Source organism: Pristis pectinata, chromosome 9, assembly GCF_009764475.1.
Source record: "Pristis pectinata isolate sPriPec2 chromosome 9, sPriPec2.1.pri, whole genome shotgun sequence".
Lineage (NCBI taxonomy): Eukaryota > Metazoa > Chordata > Chondrichthyes > Rhinopristiformes > Pristidae > Pristis > Pristis pectinata.
In genome coordinates, this window is record NC_067413.1 from 30983576 (window position 1) to 31007309 (window position 23734).

Here is a 23734-nt window from a genome sequence, read left to right on the forward strand (position 1 = left end):
AACTCACCATAAACCAATCAGTTATATCAACATAAGGACTTTATTATTACTGATACTGTGTTAAATTAACTTCATGCTCATAACTATAAATCAGAAGATCAGTGGCATGCTATAAAGTATGAATGTATACAAGTGGTAGTAGCTTGGTGGATAATAATTGTTTTCAAATGGGGCTTGTATATGAGTCAATGGGATGTTGTTTTACTGCTCTTTCTCTCATCTGGATGACCTGATGAACAACTATTTAGTTGAAGTAATCATGCCTTTGTAGTGGCTCACCGTCCGAGCAAGCGAACCGACTCGGCGGTTGGGTCGTGCGTCGTCGGAGCGGCGAGGCCCAAGATGGCGTTGGGCCTTTGTCTTCCCTGAGCAATGGGGAGAACCTGCGCGCGGGAAAAGTTTGATGACGTAGCGCATACGTCATTTCCGTTTTTGGTGGGCGGGAACCGTTCCTCTTAAAAGGCCCGCTCAAGGCGGGAAAATAAATCAGTTTTTGTTCTGCAGCCCACCGACTAGTGTCTTGCTTTCACATCGCGGTAGCAGCTGCAACATTGGTGACCCCGACGGTCCAAATGGATTTTGGACTAGCACAAAGGATGACAACGCAGCAGCCAATGCAGTGGCACTCAAGCTGCCCACCTTTTGGATGCTTTGGTCCAGCGTCTGGTTCAACCAGGCTGAAGCACAATTCCAACTTCGGCAGGTCACCTCCGACTCCACAAAGTACTACCATGTGGTCAGCTCTCTGGACCAGGAGACAGCGGACCAGGAGACAGCCGTCCAGGTCGGAGACTTCATCCAGTCTCCTCCTCCGGAGGATAAGTACCCGGCTTTCAAAGACCTTCTTATTCAGACCTTCGGCCTCTCCTGTCGCGAGCACGCTGCCTGCCTGCTTCATCTTGATGGCCTGGGGGACGGATCCCCATCGGCCCTAATGAACGAGATGCTGGCCTTGGCTGAAGAACACAAGCCTTGTCTAATGTTCGAACAGGCCTTCCTCGAACAACTACCCAATGACATTCACCTGCTGTTGACCGACGCTGATTTCAGCAACCCACGTGAGGTAGCTGCCCGGGCAGATGTCCTGTGGAAGGCAAACGTGAGAGTGGGTCATCTGTCGGCCAAATAGCCAGGCCGCGAGCCCAACACCTACCTAAACCAGTCCCAGCAACCGAGCGGCCACACCCCAGAAACACAGACGATGACACTGGTGACCAGCTGTGTTTCTACCATCGGAGGTGGGGCGCAAAGGCCCATCGATGCCGCCCACCCTGCAAGTTTCAGGGAAACACCAGGGCCAGCCGCCGCTGATGGCTACGGCAGCTGGCCGCCAACACAGCCTCCTATTCGTTCGGGACAAGCAGTCCAGGTGTCGTTTCCTTGTCGATACTGGAGCAGAGGTCAGTATTTTGCCCCCGACCGGCCACGACTCTCGTAACAGGCAACAAGGTCCTGTACTCAGTGCCGCAAACGGCACAACGATACGGACTTTCGGTACCTGTACAGTTCAATTACAATTCAGCGACAGCCGTTTTACCTGGAACTTTACCCTTGCCACCGTCGCCCGGCCACTCTTGGGAGCCGATTTCCTTCGGGCCCACAGCCTGTTAGTCGACCTGTGAGGGAAGCGGCTAGTGCACTCCAGAACTTTCCAAACCTACCCCCTGGGAGAAACCAGACTATCAGCCCCGCGCCTGGACTCCGTTTCCCTGTCTGGCAACGAGTTCACCAAGCTCCTAGCTGAATTCCCATCGGTTTTGGCACCTCAGTTTACAAATTCGATGCCCAAACATGGGGTGCAGCACCACATCATTACCACAGGGCCACCCCTTCATGCCCGAGCACGACAACTACCTCCAGACAAGCTCTGCCTGACAAAGGAAGAGTTCGGCTGCATGGAGGAGCTGGGGATCGTTTGCAGGTCAGACAGCCCCTGGGCTTTCCCCCTGCACATGGTCCCCAAAGCCACCAGCGGGTGGAGGCCCTGCAGCGACTACCACAGGCTGAATGACGCCACCACCCCAGACCACTACCCCATCCCTCACATCCAAGACTTCGCGGCGAACCTACACGGGGCCCACATCTTCTCCAAGGCGGACCTCATCCGGGGATACCACCAAATCCTGGTCCACCCTGATGACGTCCCCAAAGCTGTGCTTATCACTCCATTTGGCCTCTTTGAATTCCTTCAAATGCCGTTCGGCCTTAAGAACGCCACACAGACTTTCCAGCGGCTGATGGATGCGGTAGACCAAGACCTGGACTTCGTGTTCATTTACTTAGATGACATACTAATCACCAGCCGTGACCGCCAAGAACACCTTTTCCACCTCCGCCAACTGTACTTCCGTCTCCGTGATTTCGGCCTCACTATCAACCCGGCCAAGTGCCAATTCGGACTCGACTCTATCGATTTCCTCGGCCACAGAATCACCAGCGAAGGAGCAACACCCCTACCCGCCAAGGTAGACGCTATCCGCCATTTTGACCGTCCCAACACGGTCAAAGGCCTGCAGGAATTCCTGGGGATGATCAACTTTTACCATCGGTTCATCCCTGCAGCAGCCCGTATCATGCGCCCTTTGTTCTCGCTGATGTCTGGCAAGGGCAAGGACATCGCCTGGAACGACGAGGCTGCGGCTGCCTTCGTTAAGGCCAAGGGCGCCCTGGCAGACGCTGCGATGCTGGTACACCCTAGGACAGACGTCCCATCCGCCCTCACGGTGGACGCATCCAACACTGCGGTTGGTGGAGTACTGGAACAACTAATCGAAGGCCGTTGGCAACCCTTGGCATTTTTCAGCAGGCACCTTAGACCACCCAAACTGAAATACAGCGCTTTTGATCAGGAACTTCTAGCACTGTACCTGGCGGTCTGGCATTTCCGGTACTTTTTAGAAGGCAGGCCTTTCACCGCTTTCACTGACCATAAGCCTTTGTCCTTCGCCTTCTCCAAGGTCTCCAATCCCTGGTAAGCTCGTCAGCAGCGACATTTGTCCTACATTTCCAAATTCACAACGGATATCCAACATGTCTCCGGAAAGGACAGTGTTGTTGCTGACGCATTTTCCAGACTGACCATCCACAGCCTGTCCCTGGGTGTTGACCACATGGCCCTGGCTGATGCACAGCAAGCCGACAACGAGCTGCCCAGCTACAGAACCGCAGTCTCGGGCCTGCAGCTCCAAGATTTCTTAGTCAGTCCAGGTCAGCAGACCCTCCTTTGCGAAATCGCAACAGGTCAGCCCCACCCTATAGTTCCTGCAGCCTGGTGGAAACACGTTTTCGACGCAGTACACGGGTTGGCGCACCTGTCCATCAGATCAACTGTTCGACTGGTCGCCAGCAAGTTCGTCTGGCGTGGCCTGCGCAAACAGGTCAGTGAGTGGGCCAGGACTTGTCCGCACTGCCAGACATCAAAAATCCAACGACACACTGAGGTCCTGCCACAGCAGTTCGAGCCTACCCGTAGAAGGTTCGACCACATCCACGTCGACCTCGTTGGTCCTCTGCCAGTTTCCAGAGGAGCCTGGTAACTCCTTACCATCGTGGACCGGTTCACAAAGTGGCCAGAGGCAACCCCTCTATCCAACATCACGACTGATTCCTGTGCCCGGGCACTGCTCACAACTTGGATCTCATGCTTGGTGTTCCAGCCCACATCACTTCAGACAGGGGCACCCAGTTTACCTCCAGCCTCTGGTCTGCATTAGCGAACATGCTAGGGGCGCAGCTGCACACCACCACGGCCTACCACCCTCAATCAAACAGGTTGGTGGAATGTTTCCACTGCCATCTAAAATCAGCCCTGATGGCCCGCCTGAAGGGTCCTAACTGGGTCGACGAACTGCCTTGGGTCCTGCTCGGCATACGCGCTGCCCCCAAGGAAGATCTCCACGCTTTGTCAGCTGAACTCGTGTACGGGGCGCCCCTGGTCGTCCCAGGGGATTTCATACCCGCCCTTCAGGGCCAAGAGGAACAACCCACGGCAGTCCTGGAAAGACTGCGCGAGAGGCTCGGCAGCTTGGCACCGATTCCCACTTCGCAGCATGGTCAAGCCTCATCCTGTTTGCGTTTGCAGGGGCACACCCCAGGCACCGTTGCAACGACCATACAAGGGGCCTATTGGGGGCAAGGAAGAGGTCTTCACGATGGACTGCCTCAAACCGGCCCATTTAGATCTACAACAACCGGTCGAGGTCCCCCAGCACTGCGACGCAGAGGCCAACCTCCTAAGCAACGGCTAGCACAGCCCGCGAACCTTGGGGACTGTATCGCCGGTTCTTGGGGGGGGGGGAGTTGTGTAGTGACTCACCGTCCGAGCAAGCGAACCGGCTCGGCGGTCAGGTTGCGCGTCATCGGAGCGGCGAGACCCAAGATGGCGTTGGGCCTTCATCTTCCCCGAGCGACGGGGAGAACCCGCACACGGGAAAAGTTTGATGACATAGCGCATACGTCATTTCTGTTTTCGGTGGGCAGGAACCGTTCCTCTTAAAAGGCCCACGCAAGGCGGGAAAATAAATCAGTTTTTGTTCTGCAGCCCACTGACTAGTGTCTTGCTTTCACATCGCGGTAGCAGCCACAACACCTTTATATATCATTAGTATGACTTTCTCTGAAGGAATACATTAGTGAATCTTAATATTAAAAACTGATCCTTTCAGTCACCAGATTCTTCAGGCCAGGCTAGCAATCCATTTTTTCCTGGGACAATATTTTATAGATAACATTTTACTGGGCTGTTTTAAAGAAATCTAAAACAAGAATTGTGCATTGCTTATGGGCTTCCCTTGATTTCATTGAGGACTTCCAATCAGATTCCAAAAGCCGTGCTCCAGTTGTTGGATTTTTAGAGTAAGTCACTTTGCTGAATTCAGAGTAGAGACAGAATTCCAGAATTTGAACTCGTGAGCACTCGAGCTCTGGGAGCATTGCCGGAGTGGTAGAGGCTGGTGTGTTTAGAAGATGGCTCTAGATAAACTTTGAAGCTTTTTTGAAGTGTTAGCATTGCCAAGGCAGATGTATGTGGACAACCTTCTTTGTTCTGCGACCAGGACTAAAACTGGGAAGTTTTGTGAAAAGTACTAAAAATAATTCTTTACAAAGCTTCAGAACAGGCTGCATGATCAATGAGAAAGAGAACCAATACCTGGATTAAATTGCATAGTTCTCAATGTAACAACTGCCTCCAGAATTTTCACTCTCAAAGAGCATGTCAAATGCAGACAGCAACGTAACTTGGTACCATCTAGCCAAATCCCAAAGGTTCTCTCTTTCCCAAAGCCTTCCACCATTTGATTGTTCCTGAAGCAGTTTCAGGATTTTTGCTGTCATTCCTGTAATCAACCAGAAATCCATTCTAAATCCTCTTGGATCTGGGAAGGAAAGTCAAGACACAAGAGACTGGAGATGTTGGAATCTAGAGCAAGAAACAAACTTCTGGAAGAACTCAGCATTGTGCTGATATATTACAATATAATGCTAGTTTATAGTGACTATGTTTAACAGTGCAAGGGTTCCATACTTGAGTTTTTCACATTGGCTAGTCGTCAAGCCCCATCTCTGATCCACACCCACTAAACTCCGCTATCAGGCTTCCACTGTTAGCGTGTTGAGATCATTGAACCTGGCCCTGGACCAGAAATTGAACCTTGCGTGCAACAACTCAAAGGGATAGAACTTGCCACGAACCATATGGGAGCTAGTAATCCTCCTCCTTAGAAAGGATGGCACGGTTTGTTTCTTTAGGTTTCTGTATAAGACTGAGGATATAATATCTGCCTAATATTTACTTAAATCCAGGAAGTTTTCAGCAAGGACTTGAGTGTAGTGATAGGGATGTTTTTAAGCATTAACTTACTTATTTATAAAGAGCTAGACAGGACTGATCTGATCTAAGCCCTGCACATGTTGTTGGACTCATCAGCTCTAGCATACAGACCCTATACGCTGCCAACTGTTCATTTCCCTTCAGTACATGTGCTTTCAGTGATTCTGTGTGCTGTGTTTCCATTTGATTAGTAATGTAATTTTGCAGTACAGATGGAAGCAGTCCAACCCGTTGGGCTTGTTATTTGTTTTTCTCCCTTAAAATATTTATCGAATTTGCTTTTGAATATTAATGAAGTTGTGTAAAAAAAAATCAGAAGCTCCTGATGGAGGGGTGTTTCTTAAACCTACACCATGTGACTGTTTCCCTGTGATAGAGTTCCTAAGATATTACCAGGATTTTAAGCTGATTTTTTTTTTCAGATAGCAACAGATTAAAACAGTAATGATGCAGGTAATTTTGAGTCATAGAGTAATTCAGCATGGAAGTGAATCCTTCGGCCCAACTTGTCCATGCCGATCAAGATGCCCATCTAAGGGAGTCCCATTTGGCCCATATCCCTCTAAACCTTTCCTATCCATTTACCTGTCCAACAATATTGTTATTGTACCTGCCTCAACCACTTCCTCTGGCTGCTCATTCTATATACCTTTTTACTGTGTTATTTTTTATTTTTTTTAGTTTCCAAAGGTATATTAAAAGTAATCCATTAAAATTGAACATAAAGTGGTTAGAAATGCTGGAAGTGAGAGATGGAAACAAAATTCACAGTGTGTCTGATCAGGGTTAGAAAAGAAAACATTTCAATTGGTTGTATCATTTAACTCTTCTCTCTGATTTAGAAGACAACTAATTTTTGACCCAGAATTTAATCTGTCTCCAACACTGCTGGCAGACAGATGAACTTATTTCAGAGTGACGGAAGTGTAGAGTGGCAGATGCTGGAACTAACACCTCAGGCAGCTCTATGTCCAGAAAAACAAATACGGATTTCAAATGATTCCAGAACTATTCATTTCCTTTTGCCCAGCAGTCAAGCTCTTCATCTCTGGTAACCCTGGGATAAGATTCAATCCTTCATTTAACTTGCTCACATTGAAACAGATAAAGCCACAATTATGAGGGGCATAGACAGGATAGATAGTCAGAATCTTTTTCCCAGGACAGTGGAGTCTAGAACTAGAGGGCACAGGTCTAAGATGAGAGAGGAGAATTTAAAGGGGATCTGAGGGGTACGTTTTTCACACAGAGGGTGGTGGTTATCTGGTGAAGCTGCCAGAGCAGGTGGTAGAGGCAGATGTAATTACAGCATTTAAAAGGCATTTGGACAGATACTTGGTTAGGACAGCAAAGAAAGATATGGGTCTAATGCGGGCAAGTACGATTAGCATAGGTAGGCATCTTGGTTGGCAAGGACTAGTTGGGCCAAAGTGACCTGTTTCCATGCTGTATAACTCTATGAACTTAGAGACATGAAAAACTTGATCATAAAAGGAGTGTATTAAACCTGGAAAGAGGGTTATAATGATGGAAAGGTTTAGAGAGAGAAATTCAAGAGCGTAGAAACTTTTCAACCAAAGGTATATCTACCAATGGTGGACCAGTTAAATTCAGGAATGTTCAAAAGGCAAGAATTGGAGGTATGTCTGCATCTTGGAGGGTTTCAGATTAGAGTTGGGGAGGGGCAAGGCTGGGGTGGTCTTTGTAATTTTAATATTGGGGCAATGGTTAAATATGGGAAAGGTAAACAGGCTAAAATGACTTGTAATAACACAACAACTTAGATTTACAAAGCTCTTTTAATGTAGCCAAATGTCTCTTGTAGCTTCACAGGAGCATTATCAAACATAATTCTATGATGATGGTGATACAATTAAATTCTATTTGACTTGTTAAATACTGTACTTGGTCCCATTGGAAGAACTCTACTATTTACTGATGACTAAACCATGCTGTACATCTGTTTTCAATAAAAGGCATGAGTTTTAATAAAATTATATCATGGCCTTGGATTTTCTTTAATTTTGTTTTAAAATTTGTATTTTATTTATAATGATTAATAATCACAAAATTAGTAAGTAATTTTAATATCCAGGACAGTTCCTGCATTCAAGATCTGTGACACACTCATGTTTCTGGCTTCACACACACTTTCCTATCCCTCACAGTTTCCAAGACCAGACTGACATTTAGCACACAGTTCACTGGAACACTCAACTTTGAATGCATTTTGCTTCCTTTTAATGCACAGCCCACTAACTGTAAATGATCTCAGTCCTTGTTTTCATTATTTGAGCTTGAGTCATCACAATTTTAGCAGAGGTGAATCTATGATGGCTAACCATCTAACAGTATAAATGACAGTAACATATCTGATGGATAAAATGTGGCCCAATTCAGAAATTGTTTCTTTCTTAAGAAGGTGGCTAAAATGAAGAACTGAAATCTTTTCAAATTTCAACCAACATTTGGTACAAGCCACATGATAAGATATTAGGACAATTAACCAATGCTTAGTCAAGGAGTTGGGTTTTAAGGAATGTCCTAAAGGCGGGGAGAAGTAGAGTGATAGAGGAATTCCAGAGATCGACACCATATCTGGTTACTGTAGATCAGTTCTTTAATTTCACTGTTCTTAGGCTTTCCATCAAAAATTTGAACCTTCAGAAGTGTTCGGCATCCTATCTGTTGATGCTTATTATAAACAGGGGACTCCTAGCTACTCTACAAAATGCAGTTGTCCAACTAAAGCTCCAACTCTCCAATAGTCATTTATTTTTGAGTGAGTTGACACCAGTTGCTTTGACTTTTCTACAGTACTGCAAGTCTTGAGTTGGGGAGCATTATGAATGTTACACAATATGGAAAAAAAACTCTTTTTGCTGTTCCTTACTTAAGCTACACTTTCCCCAAGTAAATTCTTGCAATTTATAACTAACAGTGAGCTGTGGTAAAATATCAATATAATATTACATTGCTAAGCTATTGATGTTACAAAGCATGGTTTGTAATACTAAAATGCAAGGCTGGGATTGTTGTCACTCCCAGTTTATCCTGTACTTCAGAATTATAAAGTAACAAGTTACTATTTCAGAAAATGGTTGCAGGTGGCAGGTGCATAATACTTATTTGCATATTTTCAGTCTTAAAATTTATTGCAATGTAACTTACCAATAAGCGTACGGAGTTTATAGTTCTTGACTTAGCCTTGTGTGTCTTTTCTATGTATTGTCTTCATTTCCTACTTTGGAGTTTCTTGGCACCTTGCAGCTTATCTTGGTTTATAAATTGCACGGTGTTGTTGTGGGTGTTTGTATTGGTTGAAGTTTATAACAGTATATCATTACAGCAATAGTTCTTTAGTTGCACCACATTTCAAAGTTCTGTCACTGGTTTCTTGCCCCCTGCAGTCTGTGCACAGTGAACTATGTTGCCAAAGAGAATTACAAAGAAAATTTCAAAAAATTGGAATTAATTGTTTTGTGGCTTTTTATTAGTTCTGAACCTTGGTGGATATACCTTTGTCCAGAAGTAGTGATTATCTCTTAAGGTCCCTTATGGTTTGGTGGTATTCTGGCCCCACCACCACAGGCAGGTTGGTGTGTGGGCATTTCTCTGATTCCTTGTCTATGGTGAGCATGTCCTTACCTCATGTTGGAGTCAATCTGGTGGTTGGGTCTACATGCCTTACCCTCAGTGTGATAGGAAAAGGCAGTGCTGCAAGTTGCAATGCAATTCCCAGCATCATTATTCCAGACATCAGAGATTCCTGGTTGTCAGTCCTGCTTCCCTCCCATAAGAGAAACATTGCAGTCGTATCCATTGTTGGTGTCTTGAAACTGTTAGGTTTTGAGAAGCTGCTTTAATTAAAGGTCAAAGCAAATTATAGCTGAGGAGTTCAACTTTAGCAGACCAGAGGTCAATTTGTAGGTAGACATGGCTGCTCATAAAGGGATCTCTATTACTGGTCACCTGTTTAACATTAGAGGAACTACATGGTAATCATGGCAATGGTCTACCCAGGCCAAATAGCTGACTCATAACTAACGCTAAGCATTTCACATTGTGGCCCTCACTTTGGATCTGCTGCTTAATTTGTGTTGTCTGAGCCTGTTACCTTACTAATTCTCAGTGTAAAGATTAATCCCAGTAAAAGGCTTCCAAGGTTGTCCTTCTCAGAGTCAAAAGTTTAAAGGTGATAATCTGTGCAATTGAACACTGCTTAATCACATGCCAATGCAGCATTCTGTTTGAGTCAGCTTAGCTGTTCAGTGAAGTAATAATGATCCTTTTGGAAATTAGCTGCTTATAATGTTAGAAATCTGGGAGTGTTTTACTTGTCAAATAATTTCTGAAACACTTCTCACTTCTAATGCCGGTTTGGAGGTCAGCAGTCCTGTTTGCATTCTAGCCTCCGTGATTTTTATCTCTAGGTTCCCAAGAACTGACATCTGCAGCCAAATTAAAACGCAGGCTGCATCAAAGCTGTTCCTTAAGGGACTGGAACTCCCCCGGCATCTGATTAGGACTGTTTCGGTTTGCATGGGAATGGAGACCAGTAAAGAAAGGGCTTCTGTTCTCCTCCAGCACAAATGTAACTTTCTTTATCAGCTGGGGAAAGGAGCTAATGAGCAATCTCCTCTACCGCTTCTAGCCCCATTTGAAAGCTTTTATCGTTCTGACCAGTTATGGGAACCAAGTTGTGAAAGGTGCCTACACCTACTGTCAAATGAAAATTAAAGGGCATGTTCCTGTGTTCTTTGGGCCCACCCTAGTGTTCAGTTTCTTTGAAACCATCGCCTTCTTTGACTTAAAGACACAGCTGGACAGGACGCGCTGATTGATTGCAACAAAGGTTTGACTCCTGCAAAGGATTTGGTCATTATAACCTCAGTGCCAATGCTACCTGGTGATTACCATTCCTACTCCAGGGAGACGCACTTAACAAGCTATTCAGGCGTGTGTCGGGGTAAGGGGATCAAGGGTCAGAGGTGGACAGAGTTCAGCTGTGGGACAACAGCTGGTGTTTGTGTTCCTGCATGGCCCATTACTTGAGCATTGCTTCTATGGGACTGCAACACGGATCTAGTCAGGAATTTATATCATAACATTGACCGCAATGAAGCATGTTTGGAAATTGATTTCTGGAAATGGCTACACCATCATCCGGGAAATGATAAAGTTTCTGTTATCCTGAGTATAACTGTTGTTAATATGAGTTGGAATAGAACACATAAAAAAGTTCTTTACATAGGGAAGGAAACAATTATAGAAAGCATAATAAGATGGTAGTTACGGACCTATGATTTGAATAATCTTACGATGTTTACTTAAGCATTTTTAAAAGGGAACTGGTTACATCTTTGTTAATCTGATTAGGATTGAATAGGGGCATGACTTCACTTTCATTCAAACTGGTATTAAAATGGCATTGATTAGACAACATAGATTTTCATATGACATCAAAAATAATTGTAACTGATAAAGTGTCTGTAATTCAACCTATTAAATATGCCAAAGGTTGAAGTTTTGAAAGAAATGAGCAATTCCAATTTAAATACGCGAACAAGGGAGAAGGGGGTACAGTATATTGTGTCTTTTGCGGCTCCAGTGTGGACATATTAGAAAGATCAGAAAGTTAATAAAGGAGCGTCAGCTTTATGGAGTAGCAACAAGAGTAGACCAGGCATAGGTGATAACAGGTCCCCAAACCAGTTTTCAGTACCCACGAAACCTTGGCCCATGTGCACTTCCTAGTTATACCTGAAGATTATATAGGCTAGGTTTATCTGGAGGTCAAAGATCTACCTTTTTTAACCTGGAACATAATAGCTTAAGGACTAAGAGCAAGAGAACTGCCATTCAGTCTCTCAAGGCTGTTTCCAGTGTTTAATAAATTGATGAATGAACTTTATCACCCCTCCATAATTTGGCATATCAATTTGTTTACTTAGTTGTCCAAAAATCTTTCAACCTCAGGCTTAAATATACTCAGTAACAGAGCATCCACGATCCTCTAATTTACTACCTTCTGAGTCAAAAAATGATTTTCCTCAGTTCTTGAGGCCAATTGGCCTAACAACTCACAGGGAAAGATAGAAAATTTCAAGGTGATCAGACAAAGTAGGTTCTGGCCTTAACTGGCTTGTATGTGATTCCGGACCTACTGGCATGTCTGATAAAGGACCCACCCAGCCACTGTGTTGTATCAATGAGGTCCCACCTTGCAGTGGGTTTATCTGGAGGTCACAGACCTACCTGTTCAACCTGGAACATAATAACTTAAGGAGAAGAACAAGAGAACTGGCATTCAGTCACTCACCTTGCAGTGGACTCTCACCACAGGAGCTGCAGAGGTTCAAGGAGTAATTCGCCACCACCTCCTCAAAGGTAGTTCAGGATGGGCAATAAATGCTGGCCCTACCAGCGATGCCCATACAGTGCCAATGAATAAAGAATGAACCTACCAATGAATCTAGAGCTAACGAACAAGTCATTCTGAATAGTCCTTGTGATTCTTTTAGCAGGGAACAAATCTGAACTCACTAAATGTTTCATGGTGAGCAGAATGTCTGAAGGTGTTGGTTAAGTGTCAGTCTGTGTGCAGTGAGAGGGTGAGTGTACCAGGAGTTGGCAGTGTGCTTACACATAGCAGGAGGCTCTGGCCACAGGCAGTTCTCAGTCAGAGGGTGAGGACTGAGAGAGCAGGGCAGCATGAACACAGGGTGGGACTCCCTGACTGGGAAGAGTCCATGAAAAGAAACGGCAGTAGGACGAGGGAGGTTCTGGAGGACAGCTGTAGAGAGAAGAGGTGGGGATTCTGCAGGTGGATTTCAGGTATTCTCATCCATGTTGTTCCCAGCAGTCAGTCAGTGCTCAGGAATGTTTTTGCTCTGTGTAAACCTGGCCCAGTGACTGACACACTGTCAGCACCGAGGGGCTTGTGGGTTCCAGACCCTAGTACCCAGTCCCTAGTGAGGGCTGTACTGTCGAAAGTGCCGTCTTTCTGATGGGACATTAAACTTAATGTTCTCTGCACTCTTGGGGGGGATGTAAAGGTCCGCCTGACCTGATATGGAAGAAGAATGAGGGAGATATGCTTGGTGTCCTGGCCAATGTTCAGCCCTCAGTCAACATCAGCACCACACCTGATACTACCCTCTCCCTGTGGGATATCACATTGGTACTGAGGTGTGAACAATCGCTGCCTCTCAGAGATCCAGCCTCAGCGGGCTGTGAAGCCAATGTGACAACATTCTCTCTCATTGCTGTAATCAGGGTCTCAGATGGTGTATCAGTGGAAGGAAGGGCTCCTACTGATACACTGTATCCAGCTCCTCCTCACCCGAGGACAGTTCTTGATGAACTGGGAAAGTGGGCCAAGGAATGGCAGGTGGAATTTAACTTGGACAAGTGTGAAGTGTTGCAGATTAGGAAGTTAAGCCAGGGCAGGACATACACAGTAAATGGTAGGGCCCTGGCGAGTGTTGTAGAACACAGAGACCTAGAGATACAGTACCTAGTTCCCTTAAAGTGGTGGCACAAGTAGACAGGGTGAAGAAGGCGAATGGAATGCTTGCCTTCATTATCAGGGCATTGAGTACAAGGATTGGGAAGTCATGTTACAACTGTACAAGGTCTTGATGAGACTGCATTTGGAGTGTTATATGCAGTTCTAGTCACCTAGCTATTGGAAGGATGTCTTTAAGCAGGAAAGGGTGCAAAAAGGATTCATGAGGATGTTGCTGGGACTGGAGTGCATGAGGTACAAGGAGAGTCTGGATGGGCTGGGGATTTTTTTTTTAACCCGGGGTAAAAATATCCCCAGCCCATCCAGGGGGCTGAAGGGTGACCTTATAGAGGCCTATAAATTATGAAGGACATAGATAAGGTGAATGGTCATAGTTTTTTTCTCTCAGGATAGGGGAGTCTAAAACTGAGGGGTGGGTATATGGAATGGACTGCCAGAGGAAGTGTTAGAGGAGGGTACAATTACAACGTTTAAAAAATGTTTGGACAGGTACATGGATAGGAAAGGTTTAGAGGGATATGGGCAAATGGGACTAGTTCAGGTTGGCAACTTAGTCAGCATGGACGAGTTAATCCAAAGGACCTGTTTCTGTGCTGTATAACTCTTTGACTCTTAAAGATGAGTAGGGTTGTAAGTTGTGTAGAGGATGCATAGGATACAAACGAACTGGGTAGGAGAGTGAGTGTGAATGGAGCATTGCTGGGTGTTACTGTGTGAATGGAGCTTGCTATCGGGCACATAGGACCAGACTGGGAATTGTTGTGGCCTTGAATCAACAAGTGTAAGCATTTTATATTGCAATGTATCTGTTTCTCCCTTGTTCTCACAGCAGTGTCCTACCTGACATTTATCCCTGTTCGAAACATCTCCCTAGGTCCAGTAACCTGGCCTGGACCGTATTGTGGGATTTTGTGAGTTCATACCACCTGGCCTGTTTCCTTCATTAGGCACATACGAAAGTGAGCAACAGAAGCAGGAGTTAGGCCATTTGGCCCCTTAGGCCTATACTGTTTCATAAGATCATGGCTGATCTTTTATCTCAGCACTACTTTCCTGCACTAACCCCATATCTTGAATCCTTTATTATTTAAAAACCTATCAATCTGTCTTGACTATCCTCAGTGACTGAGCCTCCACAGCCCTCTCGAGGTGAAGAAGTTTATCCTTATCTCAGCACTGAATGACCAACCCCTTACTTTCGGTCAGTGCCCCAGTTCTGGACATCCCAAACAGGGGAAACAGCATCTCCTCATCTACGATGTCAAGACCTGTAAGAATTTTGTAAGTGTCAATGAGATCACCTCTCATTCTTCTGAACTCAAAAGAGCACAGGCTCATTCTGCTTAATCTCTCTCCTCATGGGACAGTCCATAAGTGACCCATGTCCTCCCCAATCCCAGGAATCAATCTGGTAAATTTTTCCTGTACTCCTATTATGTAAGTTCTTCCTTAGCCAGGGAGACCAGACCTGTACACATTATTCCAGATGTGGTCTCACCAGGGTTCTATATAATTGCAGAATGACGTCTGTGTTCTTGCACTCAAACCCTCTTGCAATAAAGGCCAATGCACCATTTGCCTTCCTAATTGTTTCCTGTACCTGCACATTAACTTTCAGTGATTCATGTACCATGAGAACTAGGTCTCTCTGAACACTTTTCAGTTTCCCACCATTTAAAAAATACTTCACTTTTCTATTCTTCTGCTCAAGTAGATGATCTCATATTTTTCTACCTTGTATTCCATCTGCCACATCCTAGTCGGTTTGATTATCTTGTCTTTATCCCCCTATAGCCTCTCTCTGCACCCCTGTGGTCACAGCCTTTGACTGTAAAATGACCCACTTATTCTTACTATCTGTCTTCTGTCTGTTAACCAAAACTCAATCCTTGCCAGTGCCTTCCCCTTCATCCTTTGTGCTCTAATTTTGTTTTGCATCCCCTTGGCAATTCATAATCGACTTGAAAATCCAAATACTCCACATCCACTTGTTCCCCTTTATCTACTCTGCAAGCTACTACCTCAAAAGCCTCTGAAAGAGTTGTCAACCTTTCATAAATCCATATTTATTCTGCCAATCCAGTTGTTATTTTCTTTGTCCTGTTCCCACTTGCTTAAGTAAAGGTTCTTGAATATTCCCTACTGATATCAGGTTTAATTTTCTGTGGTTTCCCTCTTTTCTCTCTCCCTCAAACAGATGGGTTACATTTCTTTCCACTCTGTTGGAAACATTTCAGGATCCATGGAATTTGGAGAATGAGGTACATTGTTATCTCTGTTGCCACCTCCTTCACAACTACGGCACGTGCCTTGGGGATTTGTCAGTTATCAGCACCAATAAATCTTCCAGTACTATAGCAGTGTTATGATTTTTTTTATCTTTGCTAGTTATTTCTATGTTCTATTTTCTCTTTTCTTATCGATGTCTTGGTCCTCCTTTGCTGAAATCGGAAACTCTCATGGCCCATGGTTCTTTTGGCAACATTCTGAGCCTTTTCCTTTGATCTGATGCTATCCTTAACATCTCTGGCTCGCCATGGCTAGGTCATTTTTCTGCTACATTTATGTCCCTTAAAAGAATACATACCTATTTGTTGTAAACTATATACAAACTGTTTAAATCTTAGCTATTACTATCCTGCTGTTGTAAGACTCCTGAATGGATCTCTTGCACAATAAAAATGAACCCTTGACCTCATAATGTACCTTGTCATGACCCTTGCACCTTATTGTGTACCTGCACTGCACTTTCTCTGTAACTGTAATACTATATTCTACATTCTGTTATTGCTTTTCCCTTTGTACTGCCTTGCTGTACTTATGTTTGGAATGATCTGTATGGATGGTATGCAAGTTTTTCACTGTATCTCAGTAAATGCAACAATAATAAACCAATTACTGCCCTGAAACAGACCCACTGAGTCCCCACCAACCATCGAGAACCCACTTACACTAACTGTGTGGTCATTGCTTTTAAAGTGGTGCTTCCCGAGGGTCACCATAGATATAAGATTTTTCCTGTGTTGTTTGCACACAATCTAGGGCCATACATTAAATTGCACTGTCCGTGTGACCCTTGAAAAAAATGGCAAACTATAGACTTCCCAAACTTGACGTGCTGTGGAGGCCCTTTGTTGCTATAGCCAACAAATGGAACAACTTTGTAGACTTGGTCCCCTGCTCTGCTGAGTTTGCTGTTTGCTCAGCAGGGAGTTGGTGAGAGCAACAAGGCTGTCAGAAGTGAGATTGGCCAGTGGTCAGTCAATGCCTGACTTATTGTCAACAGCGGCATTGATGTGGGTCAAGGAGACAGTGTAGCTGAGGTTGGGGGGGGTTGCGGGGGGAGCACCAGTGGGCAGAGCTGTGATTGGGTTGGGGGCACACTACACTGGAAAATGCACATGAGTGAGAGATCAGACCAAGGGTTGTCTGCAGGTAAAGCCAGGTAAGGTGATTGTTTCAGGATAACTAGATGAGACTGAACCCATTTCAAATTTGTACATTCCCTGCTGGCTTTTGTATTTGTCCTGATTTGGAATCAAAACCACCCATAATGCTTATAAGCAGAAGGTTTTACTGCAGTCATGTGAGCACCGCACAGTTAGACCGAGGATGAATGCTGCCAAGGACATTTAATAGGTGAAAAGAAAGCCTTGGATTTCTTTAGCATCTTTACCAAATCACACAGCGACTGATAACGACATGTTGGAAAGTGGGCACTGTGTTAATGTAGGAAACAAGGCAGCTGGAGGAGAGGGAGAGAATGCGTCTGGAGAGCGCAGTCCAGGCAAGGGAATACAAAGTTAATGGTCAGATTCTAAGGACTGTGGGGGAGCATGGGGATCTTGGAGTGTATGACCCCTGAAAGTAAGGATGGGTGGTTAAGGTGCTGTTCAGGGTACTTGCCTTTATCAGCAGGAGAACGCAAGGGAGGAGCTGATGCTGGACCTGAACACAGCACTAGTCAGGACCCAGCTCAAGTGGTGTGTTCAGTTCTGGTCTGTACATAACACTACAGGGAGGATGTAATAGCACCAGAGCAGGTGTAGAGGAGATTTATAAGAATGTCGTCAGGGCTGAAAAGTTACACTTAGAGGAAAGGATGTCATTTGGGCACAGGAGACTGGAGGTAGGTTTGATTGAGGAGTATAAAGTTATCAAAGTGGAGAGGGAGGACCCACTTCCCTTGGCGGAGAGCTTGGTAACCGGGGGGAGACATAATCAGTAGAAGAATGGGTGGGGTGGGGTGGGTGGGAGGGGCAGATCATTTCTTTCCCACCAGCATTGGGAACTGGAACACTCTGTCTGCAAGGGTGCTGGAGGCAGAAGTTCTCATGAATACGTGGAGCTGGAACCTTCAAGGCCGCAGAACAGGAACTGGAAAATGGAAATATCCTAAAAAGCTCCGTACATGATTAACCGATTGGCAGAGTCCTGTGCTGCCAATTTCAGTAATCTAGCTTGGCACAGCAAGATCCCATGCTTCAAAGTGACGATGACCAAACAATCTGTGTTTCACCTCTGTTAATTGAGGGGTAAATATCAGCCAAGGCTCCAGAGAGAATTCCCCTGTTCTTCACAGCCCAGCTGAGAAGGCACACAGGGCCTTAGTGTTTCATCAGAAAGGCACAATCTCTGACAGTGCAGCACTCCTTCGGTACTGCACAGGAAGTGTTGGTCTGTGTTCTTGCACTGAAGATTCTTGAGCAGTCCTTGAACATGCAGCTTAGTTCAGATGTGTGTGTTGCCCACAATGGTTAACTTATAACAGAAAGGGACGGCAGGGAATTGTGCACAGATGTGAGAATAGGTTGATGTTATGAGGGAGAGATTGGAATTTAGGTGATATTTGCAAATGTTCCAGCCCATGGTTATAATACTCTTTGAGCTCATAAATTCCAAATGAGTGAATTTCAGATCTATGTAGGGTAGAAGAAATCTGTCATTTCTGGTTGCAAATTGGATGCGGAAACTGTGCAGCTGTGATGTAACGAGAGCTTGTAAACCATAAAACGCTCTGTTCCAAATTAGGCCTGGGTAATGTCATGATGTGCGGTGTAATTTTTCAACATTCAAGATGTGTTTGTAAAAGTTATGTGCATCTGAAGTGTATGAACCTACTCTTGTTCCCTACAGATAAGGTTCTATCACACCAACCTGTAATTTAATCACTTGAAAGTAGATGTAACAACAGGGATTCTTCCATTAATTAAAAGGAGACAAAATTATTAACAGAATAACTTTTAATGAATGAAAATTGTTTGAGAATATGCTGCTGCACTGAGTATTAAATTATTTATTGCTGGAAAAAAATATTAGACAATTGTCTTTGTGGAAGAGAAAGTTGTACTATATCTTCAAGATGTTTGCCATCATCCTTCTCCAGCTGTGAACTCAGCACAAGAGACCATTTGACCCATTGTTCCTGTGCCAGCTCTTTGAAAGTTTTCTAGTTTATCCCTATCTCCTGTTCTTTCCCTGCAGCCCTGCAAATGTTTCTTTTTCCGGTATTTATCCACTACCTTTGCCCTTGGAGGCAGTACTTTCCAGATCACAGCAACTCCTTATGCTTCTCCTGTTTGCCCCTCTGGTTATTTTGCCCATTATTTTAATCTGTTTCCTCTATTCACTTGGGTTTCTGCAACTCGAAACAGCTTCTCCCTATTTCCAAAGCTGCTGAAAGTTGAAAAGGAAGACTGAAAGCAGAAGGGATACTCCTTTGGTCAGGCCACTTCTCTGGGGTGAGAAAAATGGCTAATGTTTCAGGCCAGCCTCTTTTGGTAAATGCCATATGTGGCCAGAGCCTTTTTGGGATGTTATTATGTGTAAAGTAACTGCCAGTGTGAGGAGATGGTCATCTAAACTTAGCAGCGGGGAACTTGTGGGGGAATTCTATCTCCCTTGAAAACGATGCTGTAGAGTGCAGAGAAGGTTGGAGTGGGAACTGAACGGCTCATGTAGTCCCTTAAAATTATCGGCATATCTCAGTCGCATCAGAAGGAAGCTTCTTCACCTTCTTTAGCACCCAGTTTAACTTTGTTGCAAGTTATTAACCAAAAATCCATTGGTTATCCTAAATAAAGTCCTAAATAAAAGTTTCAACTGGCTTTCTGAATCATTTGCCAGCTGCACCAGATGATTCTATTCAATAGTATTTATTAGCAGGTCTACCTCAGCCAATGAGGTGACTCGCAGGAAACAGTCTATTATTCAACAAAGTCATTTTAACACGGTAAGGAATCTGTTTAAGGAACAGAGGAAATAAAATCAAGGTGATTTCTCCAGAAGATTGCAGTGAGCAAAGGATAGTTACATATTTTGAGGGCTTGAAATTTTTGGTTTTAACTGATAAAAACAGAAAAAGAGAAACAAAGCCATTGTTAGAAAAATTGTTCTTAAATTTCTTTTTCTGCTAGAACTTCTGGCAGGCAATGAATGTCCCAGGCAGAGATTGCATTTTCAATAATTTGGCGTGTGCCACCTTGCTTTCAAAAGACTACCGCCCAGTCCCACTGGTTTGTGCATTGCACTGGTTGCTGGTGTGCCCATGGTAAATTTCAATAGATTAACATGATTTTAACAGTGCACATGTTACTATTCAATATTAATTTGTCCGTGTTATATAGAGACTGAATAATGATGTTTGTCTTGACTGAAGCATTTTTAATTATGGAACATACACGATTTTTCCAAACACCATTAAAAATACATCCACTCTCCCCATCAAACTGAGCCAAAAATATAAACCAAAAATAATGAAGCTCAATAAGAGTTATAGAGAGAGGTTGGGCAGGCTAGGACTTTATTCCTTGGAATGCAGGAGACTGAGGGGTGATCTTATAGAGGTGTATAAAACTATGAGGGACATAGAAAGGGGAATGCACACAGTCTTTTTCCCAAAGAAAAGGAACTAAAAACTAGAGGCCATAGCTTTAGAGTGAGAGGTAGAATATTTAAAGGGGATCTGATGGGCAAATTCTTCACATAGTGGGTGGTGGGTATTTGGAACAAGCTGCCAGAGGAAGTGGTTGAGGCAGGTAAAATAACAACATTTAAAAGACATTTGGATAAGTACATGGATAGAAGAGGTTTAGAGGGATATGGGCCAAAGGCAGGCAAATGGGACTAGCTTAGGTGGGCACCATGGTCAGCATGGACATGTTGGGCCAAAGGGCCTGTTTCCCTGCTGTATGATTCTATGACTCTGCAAGTAAATTATGTGCATAAAATCAGTCTCGGTCACTTACAGCAGTGTGGGTACCAAGCTTGATTGATGGGGAAATTGCACAATCATCTTCACAAGGCAGCTCAGTGACATAGCTAGTAGAGCTGCTGCCTCACAGCTCTAGCAACCTGTGTTCAATCCTGACCTTGAGCGCTGTCTGTGTGGAGTTTTCATGCTCTCCCTGTGACTGCATGGGTTTCTCCTGGGTGCTCCTGTTTCCTGCCACATCCCAAAAGTGTGTGGGTTGGTGGATTAATTGACCACTAGTCGTAGAATCTGGGGGCAGTTGATGGGAATGTGGGGATAATAAAACAAGATTGATGTGAATGAGTGTTTGACAGTGGGTGCAGACTCAGTGGGCTGAATGGCCTGTAGGACTCAGTGGCTCTATGACTCTGGCTGATGGTAGTGCTGCCTCTATATGCACCTTCTCTGTAAGACTGCAGAGATTTTTGTTCTTGCTCTGACGTGGTTGTGCTGGCAAGTGAGCATTTATCACTTGTTCATGCCTCACCTTCTTGAACCATAGGCCATGGTTGGACACTGGGTTAAGTCATTGGGTCATTTCAGAGGGAAGTCCGGACACTACCAAGTTGCTATGGGAATGCACCGAACTTAAGTTGCTATGGAATTGCAGTCACATTTGGGCCCATGGGTAGGTGAAGAAAAGGTTTTATTTCTCTCAGGAAACTGGTGAATGTTTGAAAGATCTTTTTTAAAACCATGCATCTTGAATAAATGTTTGGAAGGGCACGGCACAAGCAGAACCCGTTTCTGGGAACAGTGAGCACTTTTAATATAATGTTTATGTTTCTACACACCAGGGCACTTGATTAGCCAGTCGTAAAAAAAACATCTTTTCTAGACAGAGTGCTAAATGTAAGGAAGAGAGGCAGAAGCTTTTACTTCTGTCCATTTTGTTTTAATAATGCAAGTTATGTTTATAATGAAATAGCATTACAGAGAGCTTTTTAACTTCTCATTCTACTAAAGAATTTGCTAAAGAAATCACCAAATGTCAAATATCTATGTCAACAAAGACACTTAATACCAGATGATTAGGTTTAGGAGTGCAGCCAAGATTCCTTGAAATTGACAGCAAACCAGTGCTGCTGGCTAAATCCAATGCACTTTTCTCCTTTCCTCTGTTCCTGTCTCTTTGCAGCTTCCCAGACTTCAGAACTTTGAGCCAGCAGGGATATTTGAATGCCTCTGATTTCTTAGGTTTTTTTAGCTCTCTCAATAGCATTTAAACCTGGAGCACGATAGTGTCACTCCATCCACTTGACAAACAGCCACACTTTGGAGTTAATTGAAAATCCACTCCTGTGGTCCACTGGTGCTTAACATATCAGTGCAGTTTGGAATTAAATTTGATGACACAGTGATGGATGGAAAGTGCTTAAAACAAAGAGATGAGATTCAGTGAACCCATAGCCTCTATCTCTGTCTCTGCTCCTGCTCTGTGTTGGTTGAACCAAGTCAGAATGACTGCAGATGGTTAATTATTGTCATCACAAGTGTCCCTCCTTACTTTCCTGTGCGAATCATGCACCACTTTAGGAATAACATTAACTCTTGCATGCCATTCCCATTCACTACTCCTAGGAAGAAACCTGTTAATGAAAAGCTGGTTGAAATTTGTGATATGAAGTGTCAGACTCACAGGAAATCAAAATTCCATTTACACTCACAGAATAAGTTCTTTGGCCGATAAAGTGTTTTGTTGCATCTCCCAGGTTCAAGAGAACAGTCCTGAGTTTGCTTGTCCTTTGGAAAGGCGTGATAGCAGCCATTTCGGGGGTATAATCAGAGTGACAGGTTGGGAAGGGCTGAATGTTGGGCACTGTGAACTCAAATGCAGTGCCTGTCTGACTAACTAATCCTCTTCTTTGTCCTTCTAGCTTGCAGGTCGAGGCAAAAAGGAGAACAAGAATTCACTAAAGGTTGTGGAGGACATGCTGGAGGCTTTGCAGATCACACAGTCATGAAATCATTGCTCTTGGTTGGATCTTAATCGACCTACTTCAGTGTGCGTGTGGGACCTCGTATCTTCAGCACACTTTGCTTGTTTCCACCGCCACCCCACCCACCAGCTCCTCTCCTCTCTCCACCACCCCCTCTGGCTCACCACCACCCCACCCCTCACCTCAGTGACTTGGCCAAAAAACTTATTCTGTGAATGTAGTTATAACTTTGGCTGCCAGTGAGTCGATATTTTACACCGGTGACAAGTAATATCCAGGTGTGCAATTAACTACTGAAATCTAGTTATGGCCCATAAGCTTCAAAACATTATTCAAAGAGTTAATTAAGATTCTGCGGAAAACCACATTCACAAAATAAATTTAGCCTTTTATCAACTGTAGGTGAACTCCCGGTGGTTTCTCACTGAGAATTCCCTCATTGCTGTTGCCATCTCCTAGTCTGTGAATGAAACTATGAGAACTTTGCAAGCAGTGTGTTGTGTCTGTCACCCAAGGACTTACTCAGTCCAGGCAGCAGCAGTGGCTTCTGCTGATAAAACCCCAATCACTGCTGAGGCACTAGGATATCCCTAGGTGATGCTCTCTCCCAGCCTGACTGTCATGTGCCTGGGATATTATTCTGTTGAGTTCGTGCGGGTTAATGAGCAGAGTTCCCAAGCACCACTCGTTTCTGAGCATGTGGAGTACCCAAGGGCTTCTCTGTAATCTAGCCTGAGGAAGAGGGGCCCATGTACCAGGTCTAGAACTGATAAGACCGTAAATGCCACATAGATCCCAGGAGTTCACATTCTGCTCAATCCTCAAAAATGCAATGCTATTCCAATGTCTACACAGGCATGAACAGGAATCCAAATGCACTCTAGCAAAGGTACTGGTCAGATAGTTTGTTCTTTTCCTGTAACTTGATTTGTTTTATAATAAGCCTTTTCTAATTGCTGTATTTGCCTTTGTGACCTGCAGTGGGGAGTGAATGTAGGTTTGACCATTGGCAACAATAGCTTTGTAATAGAGTGGCTGCAGTCAGCCAGTTCTTCACTGGTGTTAAGTGATAGGATTGCTTGTGTTTAAATTGGACTGTATATTCATCGTATGCAAGGTTGTCACTGCATGATGCAGTTTATGGGAATTGTGATCTCACGACATGCACTTCTGAATTTTTG

The 23734-nt window shown here is 44.4% G+C and overlaps 1 protein-coding gene across 1 annotated transcript in view; it reads left to right on the forward strand.

The window, feature by feature from the left end:
* Positions 1–22824, forward strand: part of emc2 (ER membrane protein complex subunit 2) — a 110606-nt gene extending 87782 nt beyond the window's left edge. The window contains exon 11 of the mRNA XM_052023766.1: positions 22491–22824. Within this exon, the coding sequence (XP_051879726.1) occupies positions 22491–22577 (87 nt within the window). The 3' untranslated portion in view covers positions 22578–22824. The remainder of the gene's footprint in view (positions 1–22490) is intronic.
* The last annotated feature ends 910 nt before the right edge of the window (positions 22825–23734 follow it).